The sequence below is a fragment of the Seriola aureovittata genome, chromosome 23 (assembly GCF_021018895.1).
Source record: "Seriola aureovittata isolate HTS-2021-v1 ecotype China chromosome 23, ASM2101889v1, whole genome shotgun sequence".
In the NCBI taxonomy this organism is placed as follows: domain Eukaryota; kingdom Metazoa; phylum Chordata; class Actinopteri; order Carangiformes; family Carangidae; genus Seriola; species Seriola aureovittata.
This window is the reverse complement of record NC_079386.1, coordinates 4,544,929-4,563,373: the sequence shown is the minus strand read 5'-3', so window position 1 is coordinate 4,563,373 and position 18,445 is coordinate 4,544,929. Positions and strand designations below refer to the sequence as shown.

The 18,445-nt window shown below is 41.5% G+C and overlaps 1 protein-coding gene across 2 annotated transcripts in view; it reads left to right on the top strand.

The window, feature by feature from the left end:
- The window catches only part of dock11 (dedicator of cytokinesis 11), a 67,795-nt gene that overhangs the window by 560 nt on the left and 48,790 nt on the right, over positions 1-18,445 (top strand). For both annotated transcript variants that reach the window (XM_056369198.1, XM_056369199.1), the window contains exons 2-11: positions 6,033-6,149; positions 8,087-8,176; positions 9,568-9,650; positions 10,204-10,270; positions 11,894-11,989; positions 12,715-12,849; positions 14,145-14,328; positions 15,656-15,723; positions 17,023-17,106; positions 17,375-17,515. In XM_056369198.1, coding sequence (XP_056225173.1) covers positions 6,033-6,149; positions 8,087-8,176; positions 9,568-9,650; positions 10,204-10,270; positions 11,894-11,989; positions 12,715-12,849; positions 14,145-14,328; positions 15,656-15,723; positions 17,023-17,106; positions 17,375-17,515 — 1,065 coding nt within the window. The remainder of the gene's footprint in view (positions 1-6,032; positions 6,150-8,086; positions 8,177-9,567; positions 9,651-10,203; positions 10,271-11,893; positions 11,990-12,714; positions 12,850-14,144; positions 14,329-15,655; positions 15,724-17,022; positions 17,107-17,374; positions 17,516-18,445) is intronic.

Sequence of the window (18,445 nt, the reverse complement as noted above, 5' to 3'; positions counted from 1 at the left end):
AGCTCTGCTGTGTCTGTGAATGCGCTCAAACAATTTTATAATTGTGTATTGTTAAAAGACGATTACATGTCTCAGTTTTGCGTTTGTAAATTGCCAGTATTAGAAAACAGTGCACATGGACACATGGTTTTTCAGTCCTGTGCGGCTCCTTTTGTGTGCTGGCGGATGAGGAGCAGTGCCAGTTGGACAGCTGCAGCATGGCTTCCCTGTCCTTGCCTTGGAGCTGTGAGTGTGTGTGTGCCTCTTTATTTCTGCTGGAACCGGCCAGATTATTGCGAAAGAAGGCACTTCTTCATAACGGATGTGTATTGATAATGACGGGTGTGCAAAGCAAAAAGATTTTTAATGATTTACTTATCCTTCTTTTGAATGAATAGCAGTGCTGGTGGCTGATAGTGGCTTGGGACAGACTGCAATAATGAGAAGGGATTAGGCGCAGTGGCTTGAGATGAAAAGCGTTTAGGATCCTGCTGATACAGCATTTGTGTGTGTATGCACACTCATGTGAGTGTGAAATAATTTTCATGTCAGAGGCGTGACATTATTTGTCTTGAAACTTCCAGTGTTGTCAGTGCAGATTGACTCTTGCCTCTTGATATCTTGTTTTAACTAAAACCATCTGATAACTGAAACACTTTCTAATTATGTGGTGATGACAATCTGCAACTTCAACCCAGAACTCAACAGCCATCCATCTTTGGCTGTTTACAGAGTGGAGTTGGATGAGTTTATATGAGGTAAACTCTTGTTCTCTTGGGATTTCTCCGTAGTCTTATGATCATCATCTTGAGGAGTGTGACGCAAAGAGTTTCCCAGCATAATAATCTTGTGATGAGGCTCTTATTTTCACAACAGAGGTAATGGGAGAGTGTGTTTGTAGCCAACTGTGTTCGGTTGTGTTTTTTTTTTTTTTTTTACATGTTTCAGAGTGGCAGGTTTTGGCTGCTCATTTCATGCAGTTAATGGTTGGCTTGGTAACTGAGAACAAACGCTGTTTTGTGGAGGGTGCATGGCCTGCGCTCCTCTCACATGGGGATTCCCTCAGGCGTGCTGTGACCATGCTTCCTCTCTGTGTGTGTGTTTTCTCTTGACGTCTTCATCTCTATAAAATCGTCCCTTTTCCCAAGTCTTTCTCTCCATGTCTGTTTTTAGATTTCTCAGAGAGCGGGTTTCCAAGCAGTAAAATCAAATAAAGCTTTATAACAACTTTGTTTCTAAATGATGTAGATCACCCTTAGGCTCATGAGGCCAAGTTACCTCATGGGAATCAGCTGATGTGTCTTCCTGGAGTTCATAGAAAGTTGTCAAGTCCACTTTTGTGTGTGTGATTAGTGGATCTGTTGTTACATATGTCTGGGAACAAGTGGACGGTTAATTGTCAGTCAATTGTCAGATCAATGGAAGAGTCCTCATCTCATGGAGTACTTGATTTTAAGACAATAATTTCTTTGAAACCCCTGATATATAAATGATGACTGTCATGTGGCTCACTACTTCTTTGTGTCTTTCTGGAGTTTTTACAAGGGGAATTTTGTCACTACAGCACATAGGAAGGACTTGCTTCCAGTTTAAACAGAGTTGATCTGATGGCCAGCAGGTACACAGAAGGAACAGGGCCAGTTATTGTCTTGTATTGGTGTTGCACAAATATATAATTATCAGCAAAACGAAGGCTAATGACGAGTGGATAATTTGACGTTACACAAACTTTCTAGAGTAGTTGCTCTAGAGCTGCAGTGATTAATTGAGTATAAGTTTGTCCATCAACAGAAAATGAATTGGCAACTTTTGAAAATTAATTGTTGTTTTGTAAGTATTAAAGCAAAACAGCTTTTCAAATGAGAGGATTAGATGACTTTGAATGAATTCAACTTCATTTCACCCCTCTTACAATTAGTTTCCTCAGTGTTGTATTATTACCAGTTAATTAAAAATGCAATCTATTGAAGGGGTTTGGGGGTTTTGTGAAATGTTTTCAGCTTCCAGAGTCCGGCTGACATTTCCCTCTTTCCAGTGAAACCATATGTCTCTATGTTTGGTCATTTTTTGGTGAAGTTTTTAGATAAACAAAAGGATTAAATGCGATGTTGGTTGGCGGTGGTGGTGGTAGGGGTTTCCTATTTAATTAAAGTTGACAGACGTATCAGAACGGTTAGCATACTTAGCATCTTTTATTTCTGTTTGTTAGCTTGTAACAGGCAGTGGATGATACAGTATTAGTGGTTGTGCTAATGCTAACTCTCTCTCTCTGTACTGACAAGGTTTCAGGTTTATTTAGCCCCGTCCCCCTGTCCCCACAAGTTGACAGGATCGGTTCCTTAGGTTTGTGACGTATCTGTTGTTATGAGACTGTCATTGGTTCACTGCAGTTCAAGGTGGAAATACACAGTCATAGCATTGACTGCTTCTTTCGTTCATGATATGTTTCTTATATAAGAAACATCATATGTATGTTAAAAACTTGATTTTCATCAGAGGGGGTCTTTAAATTCCAAATTATTTGATTCTGTACCTATTTGTACACCCCTAATGTGAAATGATGTTAAAGCAGCAAGAAGCTCTGTCTATATGTTAATAATGTATAAGGTTTATACAGGAATAATTTAGATTTTGGAATAGACAGGGAGTAATACAGTGATAAAAGCAGCTAGCTAGGCTCCTTCACATGAGCTGCTGTGTGTCTGTGCTGCTCACACAGATTGGAGCATTTACCGGGGTCAGCTGTGGGACAGTTGAGCTGCTTCATTCCGTATGTGACTTGCATGTCTATGTGTGTGTGTGTGTGTGTGTGTTTTTGTGTGCGTGTGTGTGCACTCATCCATTGTGTATAAGTGTAAGCTTCTGTAGCCAATGTGATAAAATCCACCTGGTCGCGTTGAAGTCGTGAGCGTCTTACATCTGCTGAACTGTAATGGGACACAGACATCTGGAAATGCACCCTTGCTTACATCATCATCATCATCACCATCACTGTCGTCATCATTATCATCATCATCATCATAGTCCCCCTGAAGGCAGAGCTGGGAGTGCTTTGTAGCCAGAGATTGGTGTTTCGAGTGTTCTCTGGCCAGGCTGATAGTTGAGAGGAGAAAGTGCGAGACATCCTGGGAGATTATGACATAAACAGGATTGGAAAGTGCCTCGATTGCATGCATCACACAGTCACACCCAAGTGTTTGGCCATGTCCTTTAGTGTTTTAGCATATCTCTGTTTCTGTTTCTCAATCAGTGACACTGTGGTTTCACAGCTGCCTGTTTTTGATTATTTAGTTTCTTTCCTCTTCTATGAAAGCAGAACTTTTTTTCATCTGTCTTTCCTTCTCTTTTAACTTGCCTCCCCTCCCTCGCTCCCTCCCTCTCTCTCTCGGCCTCTGTAATACGATCAGTGTTGCAGTCGAGCCACTGTGCGCTGCCGCGCGGTTGCCTCTGTCTTGTAGTGTTGCGGTTCAGCTTGTTGCACATGACAGGAAGTAGAGCTGCTGCTTTTGGGTGCAGGGGAGGCACAGCCATGTGTAATGTTTTCAACAGACTTTTGAAGGTGTTGTGTTTTGCTGCTGCTGGTTGTCCACAGAGTAGTGTGTCTATATGTAAAAAGAAAAAGAAAAATAAGATGCTAAATAACACAGATAAAATTTCACACTTCACAAGTATCATCAGGGTTAGGAAGTCTTTACTTAAGGTTGTGGCTGAAAAAAAATGTAAGACGCAGGGTTTGTGTGAACGACCAAGAAAGTCAGCGTCTGGTGGAAAGATTTGCAGAGAACATGTAGATGTAACCAGCTTATTTCATGGGCCAAATTACTGGTTAGAGAACATGGAAACTGAGAACTTTCTTTCCTTTACTGGCTTGTGCACAAACATCAGGATAGAAGGAGAAGGAGATTTTAACCCCTTCAACCTCCCTGAACACACCATATGCAACCAAACATTGTTCAAACCCACAGAATTTTATTTTGAAATGCCAGGGCAGATCCCAAACTTTCCAAAGATACCAAATGTGTATTATACATGTGAAATATTTTTCCAACTTTGAAGGTCAAATTAAGGCTGAACAATTCATTGAAATGTGGCTTAGTGCAATATCCAAATCGCAGGAGCTGCAGTTTTTTGATAAAGGTAGAACGTGTCACAACATACCAATTCACGTTACCAGAGATCTCCCCCGGCCTACAAATCATATTCTCCAGAGCTATCAAACAAGCATGTACCCTATATGTTTAGCACAATGCAAAAATTACCATTTGCATTTGCAATATCGGTCAATATAATCGCAATATGATGATTGATATCCGCCCTATTTCAAATCTCAAGATTTTCTTTATAACATTAGAGGTCCCACATTTTCCACTTTTCTGGTGTTTCATTTGAAGTGTTGATCCATAAGAAGATTTATTTGTGGAACCAAAACTAAACCAATCTCAATAGTTCTCTTCTCTCTTCTCTCAGGCTTCTCCCTGGAGCTCTAGTAACAACAGGTCACTGTTTTTTGAGTGATCCAATAAGATTTCAGACAAACACTCTCAAAGAGTCTTGCAAGGTTGGATGGTGGGTCCAGGTGGGTCATGCTGGGGGAATGGCTGAGGGTGGTGACTGCTTTGTTGTGAGATCACAAAGTTAAGGAAGTCCTGACGGCTGGTTTTAAGGCTCACTTTCTGAATACAGGCTGTGTGCATTTCTCTGTGGACCGAGCGCTTTGATACTTTTACAGTATTAATATAGAACCTAGACCTGCTTTATAATTAAAAAAGACATGGAAATCCACCTTTATACAATATGGGATCTTTAATATTCTTGACTAAAAAAGCAACAATAAATGTTAAAGTTTGGGAAATAACCCTAACTGTTAAAACTTTGGGAGAACCCCATCATTTTTAGTAGGAAGGTGATTGAGAAAATATGTTTTCAGAGCCACAAACTGTTAAGATGGATAGCTAAATCCAGAATAACTTCATGTGTAAGCATACCCAGTGATCGTTTTAGAGTGAAGGCTTTAGATTGGTAGGGAGACCAGTAAGTAACAGGAAAAAAAACAGCAGCCAAACTACTGCATAACTTTACTGGCTTCTCCACTCCACAGTAGGAAAACACTGACGCTCTGCATCTCAGCTGCTCCACACTTCAGTGGAAATATGACGGTAGAAAAAAATCACTCACTCACATTTTCCCAGCTGTAGGGCACAGTCAGGGTTTTTTAGAGTCCTGCTCACTAAGCAGCACGTCGGCTGCCCTGTGTGTATTGCCTCCAGACCTGGTGGCAGTGGCTCAGTAATGTGGCACAAAAAAAGCTGGTCAAATCCATACAGTCTGATTTTCTCTGCTTGAGTCCAAACGGCTTGGTGTCGCTCAGCCAAGGCTTATTGGCTAAGCTATTCATCACCATCCTCTCTGCTTAGCTTGAGCTTAAAGTGGCACTTTATTGGAATTAATTCTGAATCTTTCCAAGTGGTTTAGGTTTGTACTTGTGATCACATCTTGACCTAGTTGTGGGAAGCTAAGGTTTTTAGCCTGTAGGCCTTTTTGGAGACATAACCATGAGGCTGATTTCATATCATCTGCTTCTCTATGAAACTCAAAACAGGAAGTTATGATGTTTAGCTCACTTGTAAGTGACACATGGTAGAGTTTTGTTTTTTTGTAATGAAGATGATCCTCGTTTGACTGCACATATCCATCAAGTTTCAAGTTGTACCTTCTTTGTCCTTTCTGTGTTTGCCCACGTATTTGTTCTCAGTTGCTTCCCTTTCGTCATTTCATATTTTTTTTCATCCGCCCACAATTCTCTCAGCACCTCTTTCCCTGCACCATGACAGTCGTCTTGTGGTTGTCTCTCTGATCTCTTGTGGCTCTGCTGCTACATTGGTTATGAAAAGTTCTTGGGGTGAGCCCTGGTGAACTGCTCTCAAACAGCAGGGGCCTGTGGAGTTTGCCAGAGCCACAGTCAAAACAAAATGATAAGAACATGAGATCAAAAAAGGTAGTACAGTAGTTTGTCTATTTTGAAACTTCATGTATGGTATGTTTCCCCCCTGCAGGAGCAGCCAAAGATTATCGAGCCACTGGACTATGAGACTGTGGTGTTTCAGAGAAAGGCCCAGATCCACAGTGACCCCCACAGAGACCTGCTGCTCTGCCCTGTTGATGATGTCTCGGTGAGTCCCCTCATCTTTCGCCTCCTCTGTCCTCTGGGACCGGCTCTAACCCAGGCCTGGCCTCTGTCATGAGCATGAAAGCCAGGGACTCGTGCAGTGAACCAAGCAGTTTTCTGCATTCTAACATTTAATTGTAGGGGCAGTTCACGATCTAAGACTCCAATTTATTGTTAACGTACTCCCTCATACTCTACATTCGAAGTCATCACTTATTTAGAACTTCAAATTAAGTTGTAATTGGCTGGTTGAGATGTAAGACTGAAAAATATTTAGCAAAATCTGTGGTTATAGTTTAGAAAATTTAAGCCATATAATAGAGATTGACCAATACAAGAATTTTAAGTCCAATACAGAGTGTTAAATGTCCCATATTGTATAAAGGTAGATGTCCATGTGTTGTTTGATAATAAAGCAGGTGTAGGTTCTATATTAATACTGTGAAAGTATCAAAGTGCTGAATCCACAGAGAAATGCACACAGCCTGTAATCAGACACTGAGCCTTAAAATGAGCCGACAGGATTTCTGTAACTTTGTTATGTCACAACAAAGCAGTCACCGCTCTCAGTCATGCCCCCAGCCCTGCCCACCTTGCAGGATTAGGTTTCTCTAAGTGTTTACCTGAAGTCTGCTATTTATTCGAAGAGAGGAGGCTCTGAGCCTCTCTTCTGATTGGCTGACTGTTTTTGAGTGATGCTTGGCTCACCGACCTGTTATGGAAAAGTGAACTCGCATATTAAAGGCCCAGCATGAACAAATCTAGATCCATGTTGTAGGAAAGTGGATTTGTTCATGCTGGGCCTTTAATATGCGAGTTATTATTTATATAATTATGATCAGTAATTATTACGTTATACCCACGAACACTCTGTGGCATCACTAAAAACATATCAGAAGGAGCAAGAGACACGAGCAGTCTGATGATCAGACAGTTTCATAGTGACCTCTAGGTTCAGGTCAGACTTCACATACTGTAGTTGTGCAGTGATGCATTGGTACTGATATTTCAGGTGCTTTCCATTTCGGTTTTACCCCCAGATAAAGTGGGTTAGTGAATGTGGCTGAACAATTACAACCTGCTTGATCTTGTAAATCCCTTTTACTTGCACTGTCCCAGATCTCAGCAATCACCTTGGCGAGTGCAATGCTAACACAACAGATAGAAATTAGCAAAAATAAGACCCAAGTTATAATTAACTGAATATATCCTTTAATTTGTTCACTTAACACTCAACAGCAGACTGTCAACAGACAGATGTGCTGCTTATTTGGACGGTGAATCAGTGCTGGAGCCATCTCTCCTCCACCGCTGGAATTCACTCCGCAGCCTGTAATTTGTAGTTCAAATACAAATCTTATCCTCAAGACACCTGTGCTGAGATCTTCACAGTAAACAGCCAAATCAGCTGCCTTTTCTTCATAAAATTCAAATGGGAACAAAGAGCAGTAAAATATCACTTTCCACAGAGAGGTTTCCCACCATTAATCACTGCTCATCCCCAACACACGGGTCGGTCCAAGAGGCCTGACCAGTCTTGTACAATCGAGCAAGGTACCTCTGTTCTGTTTATTGGTTGCTGCCTCAGGCACATGTGGTTTTGTTTAGAAACACGTCTGGCTCCGTGTCTAGCCCCCCCCCCCCCCCCCCCCCCCCCCCCGAGAGACTCTGTTGACACTCATCTGTTTTTCTGTATTGCTGCCTTCACTTTTCTTCTTCCCAGGCTCTCTCTACCTGCCTCTCTCACTCCTGTTGTCTCTGGTTTCCTGCTGTTATCATTTGATGATAAGACATTACAGCATTTCAAGTGTACATGTCTGATTCTGTTTGTTTGTGTATGTATGTGTGTGTTTGTTTGTGTGTGTGTGTGTGTGTGTGTGTGTGTGTGTGTGTGTGTGTGTGTGTGTGTGTGTGTGTGTGTGTGTGTGTGTGCGCGCGCAGGAGTCCCAGATCTCCCGGCAGAGGAGGACTGTTGTTCCTTCGGTGCCCCAGAATGCTGAGCGGGAGGCCAGGAGTCTGTTTGCCAAAGAGGTACATGGCTTCACTTTGTGTCAAACAGCACATTTGTAGCAAGAGCATCTGGTCCAAGGTCATTATCGTTAACTAAAACTCACAATATAATGAAAACTAGGTGTGAAAAAAACACTAACTAAAATAAGCTAAAATTATAGAGAATGTCTTTTAATTTTCGTCTTTGTCCATTTTTTTCATATGTAAGCTATGGTATGGTATTTTGGTTGGATATCAAATCTGTCCCAGTTTATGACCAGTACATGTGCACTTTGAATGTCCAGAACATTCACTGTATTAGTGATGTCAAGTATTCTATTGTTAATTAACTGCAATAATGAACCTTAGAGCTGCAGCACCTACGACTAGTGCAGGGCAGTCCAGTTCCGTCATGAGTTCATTTTTCATGTTTTTTTTATTTCTCAGATTGACTCGACCTGCGTCTCACCTCAGAATTACACACAGTTTTCACTTCAGGCTGCATCTTGTGTCGACTGTTTACATGTTTGTGTCCAGATATACATTTTATGTTGTTGTTGTTGTTGTTGTGTCCAGTCCAGTTTTATGGTTAATGACACAAACTCACTGACTAACACAGATCTTTTATAGTTGTTTTCTGTGGATGGTTGTTCATCTGTCCTAAGTGAAATTTTTTTTTTAAATGGTTTTATGTTTTTTGAAATTTTATTACTTTTTCTTGACAAATATGTAATTTTGCAAAAAAAAAAAGATTTACACTTCCTGTTATTAATCAGAACCTGCTCATTGAAAAGCAGACATTAAATGCTGTAAGTAAAAATCTAATTTCTTGACGACTTCACATCGGCCTTCATGACATTCGACCTAAAGCAGTCACTTGAAGCTCATAAAGGAACACAGAATCCACAGGCCAGTAGTAACCATATGCTGTACTGATGATATATTTTATTGACAATGAAAAACAGACTCTTCTGGCACGATGTGGACACACTCTGCTGCTCTGCCAGGCTCCGAATCTGTGTTCCTCAGCCAGAGCTCACAACCATGATGTAGCATGGAAACAAACTGTGTTAGGAATTGTTAAAACAGACCTTGGCTTACTCAGCATCAGCTGAACAAAGATCCATTCAGTTTGACTTAATTGAGAATTTCTTCTTGGCAGTTTCACACTGAATAAAGTAACAAGTACAATGAAAACCACCTTGAGTGGTAATAAACAGGAGTCACGGCAGGGGTAAAGGTTTCTGCTTTTTCTTTTTTTTGAGTTCATAAATGAATGATTTCGAGCTTGAGTTTTCTCCCCAAAAATAAGGAACCAAGATGAAGCACAGGAAAGAACTGTGTGTGCTGACACTTTCTGATCGGGCATGGTTGTTGTATTTGAGTGTATATGCTGCTCCTAATCCAGCTCTCTGTGTTGACCTGTTTGGCAGTGCATCAAGATGTACAACACCGACTGGCATGTAATCAACTACAAATATGAGGCTTACTCTGGTGACTTCCGCATGTTGCCAAGGTAAGGAAGATAAAGAAAAAAAACTGATGCAAATGAATTAGAAATGCAGTTTGGATATGTGGAAAATAAGAGTGTGTGCAAAACAACATTCCAGTTATTTACTGGCAAACATGTAACATGTACAAGAGATTTACTCTGCTCACATCTGCTTGCATGCAACAAATCCCTCATCATGTGTATCAATGCAGCTCTATTGCTTCAGCAGAACAGAGGAAAATACTGCATGCAAATTGGAATAACTGCAGATTTTTCCTCTACAGCTCAACAGGTGCAGCCCAGATGTTTTGAATTCATATTTGAATGCTGATAAAACTTCCTAATGAAATTATTTTTTATCACTGCAACCTGCACTTGAACCATAAATTAGAGTGAAAGAGTCATATGTGGAACAACTTTCCCCAAATACCATCGAAATTCCATTGGAAAAAAAAAACACTGTATTGCAATAACCGACATGGTCAAGCAACACAGGACACGTCAGGCTCTTATTTGTTCTATGCTTTGTGAAAAGTAAAGACCTGAACGCTGACCCTCTCTCACTGTCGTTTCAAAGCAAAGGCCTGAAGACGGACAAGCTGCCAGCTCACGTGTACGAGATCGATGAAGACGCCAAAGACGAGGTGAGTGGAGGGGCCTGAGCGCCGTTAGATCGTACACATTGATCACTGCAGGGAGGATGAGTGCTACGCTGTTATGGACAGATTACACCATGCACAGCTTTTAGCGGTGTGCAATAAACCCTGCCTGGAAATTACAATGATCCCTTTAATCGTTTTGAATCACAGAGCTAAGACATATATTTGGCTCATCGGACATGGCTGAATGCCCTGAGAATATAAGCAAAAAGACGAGCTGTACTGGTAATGGTGCTGGGAGGAGCTCCAGTGACTTATGGTCTCTTGGTCCTGTCGTCCAGCCAGCAGTGTGACCCCGCAGAGACTGAGTGCAGGGCAGCGAAACCAGAAGCCTTATACATCCTATAAATAGCTCTCATAGATCCTCCTCCCCTCTAACTTGGGCCGGATGTGGATAAACTTAGACAGGGAAATGGTTTAATTGAAGGAAAATAAATGGTGCTGTGCTGCCAGGACGGGGAAGGCAGGGAGATGGCTCTGGTACTTCTGCTGTTACTTTACCTCTGCGTAATCGTTTCAGTCTGAGATGGCCGGTCTGGCAGATACACAAATGATAAGGCGGTGTCTGCCAGTTTTCTATTCCTCCTTATAAAACCCTTTTTATCCTGTCGCCGGGCCATAACAATAAATCAATAACAGCGCAGTCAGGAAACACTAACCATTAGGTGACAATACTGAATACGTATGAGAGATAGGGTGTGTCTGGAGGAAGGATGTACTTGAGCATGCTGCGGGAGGAGGACCAACAGCCAATTAGATTACAAGATGAAGCTGGAGAGAATGAGAGAGAGAGAGAGAGAGGGATAGGGAAGCGTGACACGCAGAGGACAAAATGTCACTTCAATGTGATTAGGCTCATCCCGATTGCGCACACACACAAACACACACACACACACACACACACACATATAGTACACACGCCTCTGCGCACCTCAAGCCGTTTCACTCAATGTCATGATATGTGTGTCATGTTCCAGGCTTACATTAACTTAATTAGGCCTCTCTGTGAAAGTATGATGCTCTGTCCCTTGTGATGGATGTTTATGTTTTCCGTGGTGCTGATGAACAGTCTCATGATAGTTATGAGAGCAAGAGGCTACAGTGACAGGACTGAGGCTGAGTTATGATGACCAGAGAAATTCTTGTGATACATGGATTTGGCAGGGAAGTGTGTGATTAGAATTGACGGCTGAATAAACTATGTTCACATACCGCAACTGTGTGTCAGTGAGTATTTCTCAAAACCAGCTACTTTGCAGGAAAAATAAATAATGTTTTGTGGCACTAAGCACTGTAAACAATCTGAATAACATAACCCTACAGGTACAGTGGGTAGTGTACAGTGGCCCAGATGGGTCAACACAATGCAAAAACCGTGACACAAATACAAAAGCCACAATAATAGTATAGACATAACGCTTCTCACTTCCATCGGGGCTTCATTTGCATTCATGTTGTGGCTTTTGCATTCATGTTGTGGCTTTTGCATTGTGTTGACCCGTCTGGTTGCCGCCGTAGTATTGTGTTGTTTATGCAAGAAGCTGAATTAACCTGCACCATAAAAACCTGTCTCGATTGATTTCCAGTATTTGTGCTCGTCTCTCTCAGGACTCAGCGTCGCTGTGCTCCCAGAGGGGAGGCATCATGAAGCAGGGCTGGCTACAGAAAGCCAACATCAACAGCAGCCTGTCTGTCTCCATGAGGGTGAGTCACCACCAGATCCTCCTGCCTGTTATTCATACAGCATAACAGCAACAAAAGCAACAACATGCAGGCTTCAGGAGAGAACTGGGTAGACATGGCAGCTTCTGCCCTCCTGCATGACTGAAACACCATTAAAACTATACTCTCTCTCATATTCTGTGTTATTCTATCACATCATACTGTATACCATAACCAGTAATTTTAAAATCTATGCCCACAGCTGCACTAACATCAGCATTTCCATCTTATTGGAGGTATGAATGGGCTGAAGTGGCAGAACAAAACAAACAGTGATGTTTACAGATGTGTTTAGAAGCCACATTTCATACTGTATTTCTCTGTAATGACTTGTTCAAAGCTGTGAAAGGTCCCATATTGTGTAAAGGTAGATTTCCATGTCTTTTTTATTATAAAGCCGTTCTAGGTTCTATATTAATACTGTGAAAGTATCAAAGCGCTCAGACCACAGAGAAATGCACACAGCCTGTATTCAGAAAGTGAGCCTTAAAGAAGCCATTAGGACTTCTGTAACTTTGTGATGTCACAACAAAGCAGCCACTGATCTCAGCCATGCCCCAAAAACTACATTGAGGTGGTTTTTGTTTCTTAAAACCACAAATATATCTTCCTACGGATCAACACTTCAAATATAACGGAGGGAAAGTGTAAAATATGGAACCTTTAAGACACGAATCTCCTTGACTCTGATTTGCTGTGAATTGCAGGTGTTCAAAAGGAGGTACTTCTACTTGTCTCAGCTCCCCGATGGCTCCTACATCCTCAACTCCTACAAGGATGAGAAGAACTGCAAGGAAACCAAAGGCTCCATCTACCTAGACTCCTGCATAGATGTCGTTCAGGTATGGCGGGGCTGCTGTTTGTTTAAATTAACTCTTTTTGGAGCATTTCCCTCTGTGCCCGCTCTGAGTGAGCTCTCACATCTTGGCATTAACCTCCCACCCTCGTGAAAGTCAGCGTGTTTCCCGGCCTCGCCACGCTCTATGGGGCTTTCAGCTGCTTTAATTGAAGAAAATTACTGCATTCCATTGACTTGGGCAGAGAAGTCCAGTTCTAGCAGATTATGAGGAGTGGCTGCCGCTGCTGGCTCATGGCACTGGCTGGTACCTCATTCAGGTCCGCGCTGACTGACGAGGCTGCCAGGAAGCTTTCAGGTTGATGAACACGCCCAGGAGATGAATTGGCAGAGGGAGGGGACTCATTCTGGCTTGTAGGTTTAATATGAAAGCTTGTGTTTGACATGCAAACCAGGTTTTGGACCTGTCCAGTGCTGGCTGAGTCACACTGCCTTCCTATTTGTTTCAGAATTCAATCTAATTTTATGTTACTTTTAAATCTCTGCATGGTCTGACATTTTTTTAAATTTTTTTTAAATCCGTGTTCTCCCCCAAGACCCTTCAGATCTGATAAGTTCCACTGTCAATGCTTAAGACAAAGGGGGTTATGCTTCATTAGCTTCTAAACATTTTTAAAAACTCACTTGTACAGAGTCAGCCAGGAATTTTAAAAACACTTTTGATAATGTCTACTCCAATTTAATGTTTTCTTTTGTTCTTCTGTGTTTAACTGCTACCTGAAATTGTTGTTGTATTTTCTGTGCATCTGTGAAGCACCTTTGGTTTTGAAAGGTGCCATAGTTGTTCATATCCAACACCTATATCTCTCTCTCTTAAAATTGGTTGGTTCATAATTCGTCTCTGTCTTAGTCTTTGTTGTATTGATAAACCCTACTGTCTTGTTTTTGCACCAATAAAAAGAAAGAAGGAAGGTGCCATAGAAATAAAGATTACTGACCTACTAACCCGTAAGACAGCAGCTGTCACTTTCATAGATAAAGTACCCTACATGAGGCCAAACAGCAATCTTTACTAAGCATCCATCAGATGCCCTGTGCAAGCATAAAGCTCATTATAGAATAAGTTTTCTGGACTGTGGTGTGTGGATATATCCTCACACTTTTGTCAGGTATATAAATCATATAAATACATATACATATACCCAACACTGTGGTAAATGTCTCATAGCACTCTGCTTATCTCCATAGATAAGGGTTTGTCTTTTATCTATTGTTGCTGTTTTGTTTGAGATAAGTAAAAATTATAATAATTTAAAATAAAAATAATGATTCCTTCACCAGAGTCCTAAGATGCGCCGTAACGGCTTCGAACTGAAGATGCAAGACCGCTACAGCCACTTCCTGGCTGCAGACAGTGAAGCAGAGATGGAGGAGTGGGTGGTCACGCTGAAACAGGCTCTGCAGAGCAGCAGTGAGGCCGGCCAGGACAGGAGGAACGGTGCAGAGTCCCTGGACTGCGCCTTGGGTGAGTTATTTCATACCTACTTCCGAAAACTAACATTACTTGGGAAGTCTGCATACAGAGATAGTCTTTCAGTCAACATATTATTTACAGTCTTGTTGAAATGTTTCCACACAGTCGGTTAGCTATGATAATAACAGTAATAATAGCATGTCTGAACACAACCTCTGAGCCTGCTGTAATGGTACCGGGGGTTACAGTAATCCTTCTCCCTGGCGGAGTCCAAAACTCCCCTGAGGAGTCTGGGCCCCGTGTTATGACATTTTAATTGCTTCCATATTACAATGATGCAAAGGCAATAAAAAGGGCTCAACATTACACCTACAGTTGCTGTTAGTGGGGAAGCAGGAGTGATATATTTACACATCAGCTGTAAATCCTTCTAAAAGATGTTCGACTGCGCAGATAAATCATAGCTCAAGAACCTTAAGACCATTCGTTCGAGTCGCTCTTTAGTTTCAATCCCAAATTCAAGTGTGTGTTTCTGTAGGGGGCAGTTATTGCTGAGCTGTGGAGGAATGCCAGCAGGTTTATGTTTTTGGTTTAACATAACATAATAGTGATAGTATAATCTGTAGAAAATTCCAGTGAAACCCAATTGGGCCTCGCTTGGTCACAAATCTCAAAGATGCTGATGTGACACTAGGAGGCCATCCAGAAAGATAGAAGGGCGGTTGGGGGTTCACTCAGTCCGTCATGTGTCACCTGGGAGACAGCAGAATAGTGAATGGCCTCTTTTTAATTTGGTCAATAGACTGAAAGATATTAGTTTGGGAAGAAAAAAAAACTCGCAGACACACACAAAGGAGGCCATCAGGGGAAGCTTTGGTTGAGCAGAGCTTTATTTAGCCTGATTTGTAATGAGTTATTTGTTAACAGACTGGGTCAGACACAGCTCGTTACTTGAGTCAAAGTGGTAGTATAGATCCTCCTAAAAATGCTTTTAAAAATACATTTCTTATGTCAACTTATTGTTGTATCGTTCCACATTTACAGAACCCTCTGGTGAATCTTCTGCCTCATCTTTATCTAAAGTAGCCACACTGCCAGCTTCAAACTGACTGACTGACAGTGTATGGGGTTGGCTGTGATTGTTTTTTCTCCTGTGATGAACACAGTGTATGGTCTATCACATTTTCAAAATAAAAGACAATTAATTCTGCTGATTAAAACCTAAAAGCTTAAAAGTCACAAGTACTTCATAGAAATGTAGTGGAGTCAAAAGTACAATATTTGTCTTTTAAGTGTAGTGCAGTAAAAGTCTTTGTTACTGTTCAGCCCTGCGTCTGATTACCTTTATTCATGTGTGATTGCTGTCCTGTCCAATCAGATGACGACACTGCCAGCCAAGGTAAAGGTGAGAGTTTCGGGAGGAGCTTACAACCTGAACTTAATAAGGTATGAAGGATGGACGGGTTATTCATTGATTCATTCAGACTGAGTTACTGATATTGTATATGTGGGTATAAAGAAAGATTTCACATTTCATGTGTATATATTTTTTGTAATTGACATGTTAACTGTCTGCATTCAATGTTGACAGGTTTATTAATGTAATAGTTATTTATTTGGAGGATTTATTGACTTTTTGTCTCTATTTCTTATTAGAAAATTAGAATTTAAGTTTTTCATAATTGTCTAGATGATAGAGGAGCAGTAGAGGAGCAGCTCTTTTGTTGGACTTACTGTATTTGAGTCAGTTTTTCTAAGCAGAGAACAGAACAGCGGTATCTGTCCCACAAGAGACCGTGCTGCTTTAATATGTCTACAAACCCAGAGCTACACACAGACAACAAAGCCCTCTGTGCTGCTGTGCTGCTGTTTCACTCTGTTTGCTCTGGGCCACTCCAGCACAGCTTTCCACCCTCTCCACACGAAAAGATCACTTGCAGTTTGTCTGCAGGCAGGACACAGTGAGAAGCAGAAACAAGGGGAGGAGAAGTAGGGAAGGAGATGGATTAGGGCTCTTAACCGTGACCCGAGGGTTTGATTTGTTCATCTCCATTAGGTGTCTGCCTTTCTCTCTTCTGTCTGGCTCTGTTGGGCTGCTGGTCTCTCCATCTCTATGTTCTGTGTCTGTCTGTGTTGGTTTACCAGCAGAGAAAAATCTGGCAGGCAACTTAGTGAACAGACTCCGTTGCCCCAGTGTAGTGTCAGCTACCACTTTTAAAACCACTTTTTTTTAATTTGCTTTTATTTAAAACAGATGCAAGTACATACCTTTTATTTCCTGGATGAGAATAACAAAAAATTGTCAAATAAAGAAAAGAAACTACACGGCTATATTTTTACAGCAAGCATCATTTAAAAATTAAAGGTGCTAGAGTACAGGGTACAATTATAAACATTAAAGTTCCCATATTTTGCACTCATTCAGTGTTTTATTTAAGGTTTCAATTCATAGGAAGACGTATTTGCGGTTTTAAGAGCCAAAAACCATCCTAAGTGTAGTTTTACATCTCCTCTCTCAGATTTCTCTCTGGAGCTCTAGTAACAACAGAGGAGAGAAGAGAGTACTGAATACAGGCTGTGTGCATTTCTCTGTGGACTGAGCGCTTTGATACTGTCACAGTATTAATATAGAACCTAGACCTGCTTTATAATCAAAGAAGACACAGACATCTCACTTTATACAATGTGTGACTGATTAAATCCATTTTTATTTCACTTACATTCCTCTGTTCTGTGTCTCTGCAGTACACCAGGGAGACAGACCAGTTCAATAAGATCAACAGGAATGATGGCAGACAAAAGCTTTTCTCTCTGGATCCTGAGACACAAGTAAAGCAGATACCTCTTTGAACACTCTGTTGTTCTATGATTTATTCATTTCAGTATTGATTCAGACTATTTGATCTCTCCTCTCCTTTCCACCATTTACACTGTTTCCTTCTCCCTTACCTTCTTCCTCTTTTCTTCTTGCCCGCACTACTCTCCTCCCTACTGGATCAATCTTCTTCTTGTTGTTGTTTTATCTCCCCGCCTTCATGCCTCCTCCTCCTCCTCCTCCTCCTCCACCTCCCCTTCCTCTCTCCTGTCTGATACCCAGAGGCTGGACTTCTCAGGCATCGAGCCAGACGTGAAGCCGTTTGAGGAGCGTTTTGGCCGACGCATCGTTGTCAGCTGCCACGACCTGACCTTCAGTCTCCAGGGCTGCGTCAGTGAGAAGGGCGACGGTGTCCTCACCAATGTATGTCATCACCTTACTTCCACAACTTTACCCTAAAACCTTTCACATACTCAGACATCTGTCATCTAGATTGAGGCCAAACCTTAAAGACTAACTGTTGCTTAAAAAGTGATCAGAAAAACATTAAAAATCAATCCTAAACTGAAATTGTAAACAATAAAGCTACTGTACCTTCCTGCTGATTTTGTTTGTTTGCACATAAGCACATATAACCACAACTTTGCTTTTAACACCTCAGATCTTCCGCTCTCCTCACCCTCTTCTGCGTTGCCCCAGATAATACACTTTCATAATTCATGCTGGCCTGTTTGGAAGCAATATTTGATAACCTGACCAAAAGAGTATAATATTACGCCATATTGTTGTAAAATCTCCACATCAGTTTGTTTACAGTTAAATCAGTTTGAACTTAAGGTTATGGAAGAATTGTCTGATGAATGTGGATATGTTTGAGCTCCTCAAAACATGCTGATGCAGTTAAAAGCGTGTGTGAGCTCAGCCTTTGTCAGAGTGCGTTGCTTGTAGTCATAAAACATTGAGTTAGGCCTCCTCCCTACTCCTCCTGTTTGCTGGTGCATTATAGGAACTGGTTGGAGGATTGAACTGACTCATATTTGTGGTTTGGAAGCAGCACGCTCTCTCTCTCTCTCTCTCTCTCTCTATCTCTCTCTCTTTCTCTCTCTCCCTCTCTTTCCTTCCCCTTCTTCCTTCCCTCTCTTTCCTTCCCTCTCTTTCCTTCCACAGTCTCAGATAGGTTTAATGTGTATTGGATCAAGGGAGGTTTGTCCATCATGCAGGAACCATTCATCCTGGCATAAGTGCACAGTCATTCAAAAATGTGTGGGCTGTGGTACTGGAGAGCCAACTCTCAAACTAGGCATGGACTAATATGTCTTGCAGCTGATATCTAAGTATTTACTACCCAGTATT